The 13,461-nt window shown below is 42.0% G+C and overlaps 1 protein-coding gene across 1 annotated transcript in view; it reads left to right on the top strand.

Moving 5' to 3' along the window:
- LOC115158251 (zinc finger and BTB domain-containing protein 7A) overlaps positions 1-13,139 on the top strand; it is a 30,093-nt gene extending 16,954 nt beyond the window's left edge. The window contains exon 5 of the mRNA XM_029706978.1: positions 5,747-13,139. Within this exon, the coding sequence (XP_029562838.1) occupies positions 5,747-6,155 (409 nt within the window). The 3' untranslated portion in view covers positions 6,156-13,139. The remainder of the gene's footprint in view (positions 1-5,746) is intronic.
- The last annotated feature ends 322 nt before the right edge of the window (positions 13,140-13,461 follow it).

Genomic DNA, 13,461 nt, shown 5'->3' with positions numbered 1-13,461 from the left:
ATAATATGGATCATTTTGCCAAGACCTTTCTGGAAAACTTTAATCAGAGATGAACATGTTTCATATTTCATCTAATGAATGGGGACAGAGTGTCATAAAGATGTGTTTTATAGAGACGGGACTCATGGCAAAGTCCTGGAATGTTAACAGGGGGTGGTATAACAGGCTTTCTAGGAGGAGGCTGCTATAAAATGTTATGTTCTGATACAGGCAGTGGGGTTAAAAGCAGAGTGGTGCCCTATCTGTGCCAATGCTGTAATTTATTTTGAACTTACTGATCTCTGGGTTTGTTGATTATTGCCCACGGCAGAACCGACCGGCCTTCTCTCTCTCCCAGTCCCTAGCCAGTTAATGAAATCTGCCCCTGCTCAGACAGCCCAGCTAGCTACAGGCCAGTGTGGACTACTAGACTAGAGTGCTGTGTTACTGGTTTCCCCGTATGATTATTATTCTATTTTTTTAGGGGGTAGATCAGCTTTAATATTGCAAATGGATTGTAGCTTCCATCAATGTAACCGTCTGCATCATTTCCAGTCCCCCATATATTTTTTTGTAAATATATACAGTACCAGTCACAAATTGACACACCTACTCATTTATTTTGACTGTTTTCTGCATTGTAGAATAATAGTGAAGACACCAAACATATGAAATAACACATATGGAATCATGTAGTAACCAAAAAAGTGTTAAACAAATCAAAATATATTTTCTATTTGAGATTCTTCAAAGTAACCACCCTTTGCCTTGATGACAGCTTTGCACATGCTTGGCATTCTCTCAACCAGCTTCATGAGGTAGTCACCTGGAATGCATTTCAATTAAAGGGTGTGCCTTGTTAAAAGTGAATTTGTGGAATTTCTTTCCTTGTTATTGCGTTTGAGCCAATCAGTTGTGTTGTGACAAGGCAGGGGTGGTATACAGAAGATAGCCCTATTTGGTAAAAGACGAAGTCAATATTATGGCAAGAACAACTCAAATAATCAAAGACAGATGACAGTCCGTAATTACTTTAAGACACGGTCAGTCAATACGGAACATTTCAAGAACTTTGAAAGTTTATTTTAGTGCAGTCGCAAAAACCCTCAAGTGCTGTGATGAAACTGCCTCTCATGAGGACCACCACAGGAAAGGAAGTCCCAGAGTTACCTCTGCTGCAGAGGATAAGTTCATGAGAGTTACTAGCCTCAGAAATTGCAGCCCAAATAAATGCTTCACAGAGTTCAAGTAACAGACACATCTCAACATCAACTGTTCAGAGGAGACTGCATGAATCAAGCCTTCATGGTCAAATTGCTGCAAAGAAACTACTACTAAAGGACACCAATAACAAGAAGAGACTTGAAGAGACGTAGAGTAGGTGAATGGATGATCTCCGCATGTGTGGTTCCCACCATGAAGCATGGAGGAGGATGTGTGGGGGTGCTTTGCTGTTAACACTGTCTGTGATTCTTTTAGAATTCAATGCACACTTAACCAGCATGGCTACCACAGCATTCAGCAGCAATACACCATCCCATCTGGTTCGTGCTTAGTGGGACTATCATTTGTTTTTCAACAGGACAATGACCCAAAACACACCTCCAGGCTATGTAAGGGCTATTTGACCAAGAAGGAGAGTGATGGAGTGCTGCATCAGATGACTTGGCCTCCACAATCACCTGACCTCAACCCAATTGAGATGGTTTGGGATGAGTTGGACCGCAGAGTGAAGGAAAAGCAGCCAACAAGTGCTCAGCATATGTGGGAACTCCTTCAAGACTGTTGGAAAAGCATTCCAGGTGAAGCTGGTTGAAAGAATGCCAAGAGTGTGCAAAGCATTCATCAAGGCAAAGGGTGGCTACTTTGAAGAACCTAAAATATAAAATATATTTTGAATTGTTTAACACTTTTTTTGGTTACTATATGATTCCATATATGTTATTTCATAGTTTTTCATTCACTATTATTGTACAATGTAGAAAATAGTACAAATAATTAAAACTCTGGAATGAGTATGTGTGTCCAAACTTTTGACTGGTACTGTATGTACAGTTGAAGTTGGAAGTTTACATACACCTTAGCCAAAAACATTTAAACTCAGTTTTTCACAATTCCTGACATTCAATCCTAGTAAAAAATTGCCTGTCTTAGGTCAGTTAGGATTACCACTTTATTTTAAGAATGTGAAATGTCAGAATAATAGTAGATAGAATGATTTATTTCAGCTTTTATTTCTTTCATCACATTCCCAGTGGGTCAGAAGTTTACATAGACTCAATTAGTATTTGGTAGCGTTGCCTTTAAATTGTTTAACTTGGGTCAAACGTTTTGGGTAGCCTTCCACAAGCTTCCCACAATAAGTTGGGTGAATTTTGGCCCATTCCTCCTGACAGAGCTGGTGTAACTGAGTCAGGTTTGTAGGCCTCCTTGCTCGCACATGCTTTTTCAGTTCTGCCCACACATTTTCTGTAGGATTGAGGTCAGGGATTTGTGATGGCCACTCCAATACCTTGACTTTGTTTTCCTTAATTCATTTTGCCACAACTTTGGAAGTATGCTTGGTATCATTGTACATTTGGAAGACCCATTTGCGACCAAGCTTTAACTTCCTGACTGATGTCTTGAATTGTTGCTTCAATATATCCTCATAATTTTCTTTCCTCATGATGCCATCTATTTTGTGAAGTGCACCAGTCCCTCCTGCAGCAAAGCACCCCCACAACATGATGCTGCCACCCCCGTGCTTCACGGTTGGGATGGTGTTTTTTGCCTTGCAAGCGTCCCCCTTTTTCCCTCCAAACATAACAATGGTCATTATGGCCAAACAGTTCAATTTGTTTTTCTCCATCAGACCAGAGGACATTTCTCCAAAAAGTACGATCTTTGTCCTCATGTGCAGTTGCAAACCATAGTCTGGCTTTTTTATGGCGGTTTTGGAGCAGTGGCTTCTTCCTTGCTGAGCGGCCTTTCAGATTATGTCGATATAGGACTCATTTTACTGTGGATACTGTGTTTCCTCCAGCATCTTCACAAGGTCCTTTGCTGTTGTTCTGGGATTGATTTGCACTTTTCGCACCAAAGTACGTTCATCTCTAGGAGACAGAAGGTCTCTCCTTCCTGAGCGGTATGACGGCTCCGTGGTCCCATGGTGTTTATACTTGCGTACTATTGTTTGTACAGATGAACGTGGTACCTTCAGGCGTTTGGAAATTGCTCCCAAGGATGAACCAGACTTGTGGAGGTCTCCAATTCTTTTTTCAGAGATCTGATTTGTTTTGATTTTCCCACGATGTCAAGCAAAGAGGCACTGAGTTTGAAGGTAGGCCTTGAAATACATCCACAGGTACACCTCCAATTTACTCAAATGATGTAAATTCAGAAGCTTCTGAAGCCATGACATCATTTTCTGGAATTTTCCAAGCTGTTTAAAGGCACAGTCAGCTTAGTGTATGTTAACCTCTGACCCACTGGAATTGTGATACAGTGAATTATATGTGAAATAATCTGTAAACAATTGTTGGAGAAATTACTTGTGTCATGCACAAAGTAGATGTCCTAACCGACTTGCCAAAACTATAGTTTGTTAACAAGAAATTTGTGGAGTGGTTGAAAAATGAGTTTTAATAACTCCAACCTAAGTGTATGTAAACTTCTGACCTCAACTGTATATACATTTTTTTTTATATATATATGTTCCTCTATTATTTTCCTCCAAACCCTTTCACCCCTGCCCTAATTTGAGTTAACTAATTGACAACAACACTTAGGCTTCTACTTCCAGTTTATACATACTATATAATCTTTTTTTCAATAGTTATTTTCTTTATTTTTTTATTCCCATCCTTTTGTGAAACAGCAAAGTTAAAAATATATGGCAAATAGAAATCAAACTGGACGGTCTTCAGAGATAGATGGGAGGGGTTGGGGGTAGTTGAAGGTTTTCCCGTATTTAAGAGCACCATCTCTTCCTTGAAACCATCCCCTTAATTAATGAATCAAGGGACTTGCGTTGGAAATAGATGCACACTGGATATACCCAGGACCCTTTGCGCAGGCGGGCGGGTGGGCGGGCCTGATCTAAATGTGCCGTCTAAATTCAGCCGGTCGGCAGTGCACTGAGAAGGGAAGGTGGTATTGTAATCTTAATCCTGTTTGACCAGGGTTAAGAGTGTGCTGTTCTCGCACTAATAAATCACTCCTCCTGCCCTTTAAATAATTCACCTCTGTCATTGTGCTACTTTGTGTCACTGTGTGTGTAGAGGTGGGGTGGGTGGGTGGTCTGTGTGTAGTTTTAGGTCAGTGAGTGCATCTGCCTATACGTGCTTCGTTCACCAGCATTTTTTATTTATTGGATTTCCCCTTTCCAGGTATTAGTGTGTGAAGGTATCTGCTCCAGAAATAGATCTCCCCTGAACCTAGCCACACTGAACGTTGAGCTCTGGGCCGGGTCTCTGCGTGTGCTTTGAGAAATGGTGTAGATAAAGATGTGAAGTTTATTGTCTATCCTCAGGTGACCTGGCTGCCATGGCAGAGTAAACAACCTGGAATGAATGAATGACTTAATGAATAAATACAAAAATCTGTGTCAATCTCGCCATTTGGCAACCCGCCCCTTAGGGGGTTAATTGACACAGACAAACATTACATTAATTCAGTCATATTTCACAGTGATAATTATTCCGGTGTTCTGTGCAGTGCACTCTGCATAAAGAATGAAAAAGAAACAATAATTACACCTTTTATTTAATCTTTATTTAACTAGGAAATTCCGTTAAGAACAAATTCTTATTTTACAATGACGGCCTACCCCGGCCAAACCCTCCCCTATGGGACTCGCGATCACGGCCGGTTGTGATACAGCCTGAGATCGAACCAGGGTCTGTAGTGACACCTCTAGCACTGAAATGCAGTGCCTTAGACCGCTGTGCCCCTCGGGAGCCCAATCTATAATAGTAAAAAAGGTTATCCAAGCGATAATATCCCTAGTGCAGTAAAACGTTTAAAATAAATACCTGAGAGTGGTGCATATGGTGAAGGAGATACACAGGGAGACAAACTGCCTCCATAGGCACGTTCACCCAAGGCCAGGGATCATCAACTAGATTCAGCCGCGGGACAATTTGTTATTGAGCGGAGGGTCAGGGGCCCGGAACGTAATGGCAAGTCATTTGTAGACTGCAAATTGACCGCAAGAAGCCCAAACAGATATAATATTTGACTAAAACATAATAATTTCAAACCTTGCTTACATTTGTAACGATCACATAGATTCTCTTTGGAATACTTTGGAACAGATTTCCAAAAATGAAAATCACTTGGAGCTGATTTGCTGGTGTTTTTACAGACTTTTATGTCCAACAATATACAAAGTTTTAAAAAAAATGACTCCGAAATAAATAAATGAAATCACCGCAGGCCGCCAGTTGGGGAACCCTGTCCAAGGCAAACACCTTACTTTAAGATCACATGTTCCTCAATATAACAATGTGTACTGTGTCATATATTGCAAAGATAAATAGCTAAGTTTTGGAACATTTTATACTTTTTATCAATGTCAACACAGACACGGTTGAAATTGTTGCTTTTCTGAACTATAATAGACAGAAATGGCTATGAAAATGTGTATAAGATTGTGATTCTTACTGTTTGGTTAATAGTAGTAGTTTGCTTAGTACTTTAACTACCTTTGTTGCTATCAGAGTTCCTACTGTACTAATCAATTCTCTGTTGTCTTGGACTGAGCCTCTGTGTTCTTCCTCCGCAGGCAGGACAAGCTCAAGGTTCACATGCGTAAGCATACGGGAGAGAAGCCTTACCTGTGTACGCAGTGTGGTGCAGCGTTCGCCCACAACTACGACCTGAAGAACCACATGCGCGTGCACACAGGCCTGCGGCCCTACCAGTGCTCCAGCTGCTTTAAGACTTTTGTGCGTTCAGACCACCTGCACCGCCACCTCAAGAAGGACGGCTGCAATGGTATCCCGTCCCGCCGGGGCCGAAAGCCTCGGGTACGGGACCCCGGGCTCCTGGAGGCCTCCATGGGGCTGGTGGGCCCCGGCCCTCGCAGTGGCAGGGAGAGACGGCGCATGGAGGCAGCCTCGGCAGAGGGGGCCTCCAGGGTCCATGCACACAGTCCCCAGCCCCAGGAGAGGCCAGAGGAGCCGGGGCACTGAGGCAGGGAGACAGGGAGGGACGCTGGACACCATAGTCATACTTGGCCCCTGGAGGGGCCGCTGCCGAAACAAGAGGAGAAAAAAAACATGCTAAGGCAAAAAAACAAAAAAAAACACAACTAACTATTTCTCTATAAACCAAATCAGGGTGTCACAAATCTAATATTTTCAGTTTATTTTATCCCTTTGCTTTAGGAAACAGTAGACACAACAGACAAACATGAGTCAGTGTTCTGTTAAAGAGCAAGGAACGCTTCAAATCACACACCCATGATGTCTCCTTTCTGGGTCATTTCTGTCTGATCTGGGTTTTTATACATTTGGCAAAAATGCTTTATATGCATAACAAAACAACAGAAAACCCTGAGCAAACTATGCAGTTAAAATAGGTTTTGAATTCAGAGCCAAACGATGAGGTGTCCCACACCTACCGGCTGCAGCAGGGGTGAACTGAGTGTAATCTCTCATATTCAGATGGAAAGCAACCAATCTTTTTCTATTCTTTTGCAGTTCTAAAATGTACAGTTACCATAGAAACAGTATTGTCAGAATATGGCAATATATGCAAGATTAACTTACCCACACCTCTGATGCAGCATCCTTTTTTCTAAAGGCTTCAGAAAGAATCAGACAAGGGTTTGATTTAAGTGTTACTTACTCGATAAAATATATTTTAAAAATCTATGGTTCATCTTTTTTAAATGTCGAGTCGAATCCACGTTTGGGGGGCTCTTCCATTGCAGGGGTAGGGAACGCGAGGGGAGGAGGGGGTGTGTTTCTGAAGCACTACCATGGCCATGGTGCCGTTCGGCTTGACCACGTCATTGACTCTTAGCCCTCACAACCCTGACATTTCATTTCTGTTTTCTTTTTGATTTGTCTTATTGTTGTTTGTCCCTTTTTGAGTGACTGCTTTGGGTACTTGACACTTTACATTTGTATACATGCGTGTGTGTATGTATATGTGTGTGTATATATATATATATATATATATACACACACACATTAGGTGGTGATGATTTAATGCTGAGGTATATTAGCTTACCAATCGGGGTTTCCTTCGGCTTGACGTCAGATTTCTCACAGAGTGAAGCTTGTGGGTAAAAGAGAAAAGAAACTATATGAATGTTAGATTATATTGAATTTAGAAACCCATTGGTCCTAAACTTAACACTTGATTGAGATGTATATAGAGTTCCTGCCCGAAGGTAGAAGAGATACTATGTGGTTAACTTTGTGTAGTTCTGACAGGATCTGCCCTCTAACCAACAGCAGGTTGAAAGACGAAAAGCAGGGATAGACCGGGATATATACGTTTGCACAGCTTTACTAAAGATATCCAACAGAGAGAGGTATATTTAAAGGAGATTGTTGAGAAAAGGTGTGTATTAGTGCTTATTCCAATCTTTTTTGCCCTAGGGACCACGAAACCATGAGGCAACCTGTGTGATGAAGAGAGCATTAAATACCTGTCCAAGTTGGGAGGCCAAATAAGCACACAGCTGCAGGGTGAGACAGGTCGAGGGGAGGGGGATTTCACAATGTCTGTTGCATTCCAAAATATAATCTCCCCGGCACAGCCACTTTTCCAGGCAGAACGGGTTCAAATCAGACGTTTTCTCTCTCTCACTTTAGTTCTCCAACGCCCCAAAACCAGCCTGTGGAGTGCAGGGTATTATAGAGCCCTGGGTAGAGGAGGTCTGGTCGGTGGCTGACCGGACTGCTGCTGGGTGTTGGTGTGTGTGGCAGCCAGGGTCTTTTCTCTGGCTCACTCACTAGACTTGGGCTGGGAGTGTCAGCAGCTCCTCCAGTTGTGGACATGTTGAAACATGCTCTCCAAACTGCCAGTGCACTAAAAGCCAGGCAGCCATTATAGTGGGCAAAAAACATGAGGGCAGCCACCAGAGATCTCGGGGTGTTGCTCGACAGACTTATGACGTGTGTTTGGAAACGGCCACTGGTTCATATAGATCTGAACACGTTTGTCTTTGTGTTTTGAGTCGCTTGGCTAGTCAACTCTATGTTTTTAACCATACTTGTACACTGGTTTTGGGGCAAAGGAGAGTGTGCCGTACCGGTGACTGTAGATTGAATTCCCCTGCCATTGCTGCAATGCTGTGTCCTGAGTATCAGTCCTTTGCACCTTAATGGGAAAGAAGCAGGTTCTGAATGCACTTTGTTACTGAGAAAGGCACTTTTGTCAAAGAAACGGGTACTTTGAAACAAACTAAGGCGAATTAGCTTAATATCCCCATCGCAAGTGGTTCCGTTAAGCTTGTTCTCTGGTTTTGTTCAGTTTTTGACGACAAGCTGCCAAAAAAGAAAGATGTCTGCGTGTTTCGGGTCTCTTAAGAGAAGTCATGCGGGTTCAAAAAACAAACATGTTTTGTGACCTTAAAAACATTTTTTCTAAAAGACAAAATAACCCCATGTAACTGATTGCACTTGAAGTTAGGTTTGGTAAAACAAGCGCTAGTGAGTTGTCTATATTCATGTCTTAATGCAGAGTGGGAGGGGGGGTGGGGGGGAGGACGGAGTGTGAGTGTGTGTGCATGGCTGGAGGGTCTCAGGGCAAGCCTGGATAAACAAACTCTATCTCCACCCATCTGTTCACCAGCTCCCCTCTCATAGCTCCACATATTATCACAGAGAAGAGAACACAGTTAGACACTTTCAGACCAACTGCGCGGCAGTTCAATCATACACAAATAGACCCTTTTCCAAGTAGTGGCTAACTAACGGTGTGTGTGTGTGTGTGAGTATACTTGAAACTTCCACACACCCTCAACCATCTTTTCCATGGCTTTTCACTGCTTTGTATTCTGTTGAAATCCTTATTTCCCTGGGATGTTGACTCCTTCTCTTAGAAAAATGCAAATCAATAGTCTGTCAGTATTGATATCCACAGATCAAGTAAAAGACAAGGTGGTAGATGAGAGGGGTTGATATGTATAGCCTGACAGCCAGGAGCTCAGGGTATAGTCATGTATATGCATAGGTCTGATGAAAGAAGCCGTAGTCAGGTGATCTGTTAGGGGTTCTAAGTTATCACTCTCAAGTATATGTAGCCATCAAAACTTGTAATGTTCTTGGGCCTTAATATTGTGATTTCAAGTTGTATTCCTATTTTATTTCTTTAATCTTGGTTAAGCCAAAGTTACCCTGATTGTACATAGTACACTCTTATAGAGTTCTCCCTAAATTGCTGTTCATGTCTTGTATATGATATAAAGGTATGAAAGTAATTCTAAACATATCCAGAATGAGACCACCTCTGACCAAGCCACACACCAACAAAACCCACCCCCTCGATATGTATGCAGGAAATTGTGTAGAATCAGTTCACATTTTCTTTATTTCCGTGGACTCTAAAATCAATGGTGTAGATGGAATAGCTTCTCTTTTATGTCTTTATGTTCAAATCTTCTTAAAAAGGTGTCCCTACAGCTTCACTTTTTTTCTAATCAACTTTATGGCTGTTTTGTGTGTGGGTCGGGGTATAGGATTTGGTTTAGGGAGGGTAGGGTATTTTATGAGTTCGATTAAAGGTGTGTTTTGGTTGGGGATATAAAGCCTGATAGCACTGGAAATAGTGCTTTAGCTGAGACAGCAAGAGTTTGCACTAAAGTCCTTGTCCTACTAAAGGAAGGAGGGCGTGAGACCTCAGCAAGGCCCTTGAGTTTCTGTGAGCACAGGGTGTTATACACTCAACGGTCCAACACAGACAGTCCATCCATTCCCCTAACCAACAGACTTAATCATGTAGAGGTTCTTCTGAGAAGTGTACCAACATTACTTAACCAAACCAAAAGAGAAAAAGACTTTGATAAGTCGTCACAACATGTTGGATGTATGGGATTTGAATACATCAAAACCTGAAGGTGCTTTGAAAGTTTTAGGATGGTACACACAGAAGAGACAAAACTATTGTAACAGCGAAGCTGCCTCTGGGAGGTAGTATGACAACCCTCTGAGCAGTGTGTTCAGGGTCTAGATGTATTCAGGTGTTCTTCAGTTAGAGTGAGTGTCCCTGGGACTCTCTGGCCTTGTCTGAGGACTAAGCTTTGTTTAATGGGTCCAGTAGAAGTCTGAGGCTGGGCCTCCGTCTAGCTCCCATGTGGACATGGGTCATGGGCAAGAACGTGACTTAAAACAGAAGGAATGGAAGAACCTTTCTCTCCCTCATTCTAATTTTAGAGCGCCTTACTCAAACTTCCACATAGTTAGAGTTTAAAATGTGGATGTTGAGTGTGGCTGTAAACCTTTCCATACTGAACATTGGGACGATTGGCAGGTGGGGGACAGAATCAAAAGGCAATATATTCTAAACTGTCTGGAATCTGATCTCTAGTGAGCCACACTCTCAATCCAACTCCCACTGTAGTGATTGACCAAACTACTATGACTTACTTGAATGAATTGGTTATTGTGAGAAGTGTCCCTGTGAGAGAAACATACTACTGGGTGATGTAGTGGTGAGGCTCTCTCCTCCAATTCCTCCCAGGCCCTATGCTCCCATTCCTGCTGAGACCTCCCAGCCCCAGACCACCGTTACTCCAACACATGTTACACTGAGAAGATGTCTCACAACTCCTTAAAGAGAAGACGTATCGTTGGGGTTAATCCAAATCGACCAGATGTTTTGTTCCTAATTCACTATGACACAAAATAAAATGTCTGAAAGCATTAAAAATGACACAAAACATTTGATAACAATGATAATTGTAATAATCATGGGACAGGAGTGGGTGGTGGTTGGAGGAGTGTGTTTTGTTAGTGGTGCTGCACACCTGAATGCCCAGACTGGTGAAGCACAGCAAGCTGAGGATGACATATGTAGTATGGCATAATGCACAGCGTGGCACTGGCACTTACACAGCCATCCCTGGGGCCAGAGAGGCTGTTGGCTGGTTGGTTGGCCAGTTTAGGAGTCTCTACGTCAGTGGGCTACAATGGTTTGCACAACATGGGAGGGTCAGGATTGGGGTGGGACGGGACGGGACGGGACTGGACCAAATTGGTCAGCAGCGACGACATGGGAGAGACTAGATCAGGGTTGCGGTGCAATGGTTCAGGTTGCCCCATCTTGTTGTGTTTCACTGGGAATGATATGATGTAGCAAAATGGTGGATAACATAGGGTAGTCACCGAACTGGTGATGGGGAATGGTGATCTGTTTTTCTGTGCTTCTAAGTTGAAACACAACACTGAAATACATTGTGTTCCTGTTTCTGTTCAGTTTGTGGTTTGATTCAGAGTTAACATCTCTTTCTTTGCCTTCATGTACAATTGGCAAATTGTACCAATGTTTAAAGAAATGGTTTTCAAAACACGGAGTGCGGAAACGGTTGGTTCCCCATTGCCATGTGACTGTGACACCCCCCCGTTACTATTGTTAATGTTGATTCAATAGCTTGTCTGTGGGAGGGAGAGTGCTGAGAAGTGTGTTAATCAGGTTGAAATGTATAAAAGTAGCTGGGTATAAGAAGCACAGGGGGGGGGGGGTTCTCTCTCCAGACCTTGGTGTCCACTTCTCTACTGACTGGCCTTTGATTACAGATCACAGGCCCTCAGCAGGGGAAGCTAGGAGGGAGGGAGAGGGAGGGGGAGGGAGACTTGTGGTTTAAAGCCACCAACCAATAGAGGATACATTCCATAACTTCATACTGTAATTTCCACTTCTGAGTCTTGGCGTGGGGAGACGGAGGGGGTGGAGGGAGAGGAACAGTCAGCGTTTTACAGCCGAGTGTTTCAATCTGTCCGTCCCCCCTTCTACCACCCCCAGTCTGACAGACAGGCAGTGAGTTGGGCCTCTCCAGACCTGGCCATCCAACTGCCTGTCTGTCTCAGCTTCTGCTATTGTAACAAAGCACTTTGCAAAAGGCCATCCAGAATATTGTGTCCTGTTGTTTTTTGGTTATTACTATTGTTATTATTCTTGTTTATATTTTTGTTCTCATTATGGATGATTATTTAAATGCAAAAACTACATGAAAAAATAACTTGAATATTTGGGTTTAGGTCCATTCGAGCTGCCGCCCCACTAGGCCATACACACACTTCTGGCACACACACCGTCTCAGATAGATAGATACTCAGAGTGGAAGGGTAAAGGCAAGGTCTCCCTATCGCCACATACAATCTCAAATATATTTGGAAAACAAGTCATATAATCTCATTGGGAGAGTTGCATTGCACAGAAACTTCCATAACACAAGCTTTCTGAGAAGGCGAACTGTGCTGTACTACTTAATGTCAAACATGCAGATTTAAAGCTGTTTTATTTTGTATCCCTCACATCATTTACACATACTGTAGTAGCCGCATATTGATCCTGGTCCATTAATGTATGTGGTGTCTATGCCCTACACTAGTGACCCTTGTGTAGCTAAAGTAAATTGCTGGATCTGGTATAAAATAGACACAACCAAATGATTATGCCATTTTTGTCACCTTTTGGAGTTAAGGTTTTTTACAGAATCGATTTAATTGATTGGCCTTGATAGATTTTTTTTCTGTCAAATCAAAATTAGTTTCAGCAAAATAGAGTAGTATGCAGACATATAGCAGGTGTGAGGGAAAATAGTTATTATCATTGTAGAATGATTTCTAACTGTAAAAATGACAATAATCATCCATACTAGTTTAGAACTCTGCTGCACATATGGGGGAGGCAGAGTATTTCCTGTCTGCCAGGCTTGGATGCTAAAAACCCTGTCCTCTTCAGAAAAGTCCTTTTCCTTAAACATTGGCTAGTGTCTGTTGGAAGTTATGCGGGATAGGTGGTTTTGGAGATTTGCACTTTTGGCTACGAAAATAAATTGTGTTGTATATGAGACCACTAAATCCATACCATCTAAACCATATAATTCCATTTGTTTTGGTTTTTGTTCTGTTTTTTTCTTTTTTAATATATCCAAAAATGTCTGTTGTCCTGGTTTAAAGAAAATAAGATCTTTCTATTAAAAAAAACAATGGTTGCGACTTTTTGTGTTCATGCTCGTGTTTGTTTAGAACTAAGAAAAGACAGAATGGATTCAAGAGCAAGTCTCTTATTGTCATGTCAAACGTCAGGCAAATTGTTTCTCTTTTGTTATGCCCACACACTAAAACCACATCAAGTAGCCTTTATAATTATTAATTTCGCATCATATATGATCTAAAACAGTTCAAAGTACTGTAATAGTTTACATACGTGTACATTTACAATGTCTTACATGTCAATATTGTAAATGTAAAAAATATTTAGTCTAAATCTGCTGCACTTCAAAACGGTCCTACTGACAAATACAGAATAATCCAACCT

This window comes from Salmo trutta, chromosome 22, assembly GCF_901001165.1.
Source record: "Salmo trutta chromosome 22, fSalTru1.1, whole genome shotgun sequence".
In the NCBI taxonomy this organism is placed as follows: Eukaryota; Metazoa; Chordata; class Actinopteri; order Salmoniformes; family Salmonidae; genus Salmo; species Salmo trutta.
The sequence above is the reverse complement of the archived record's forward strand: the minus strand, read 5'-3'. Positions and strand labels throughout refer to the sequence as shown.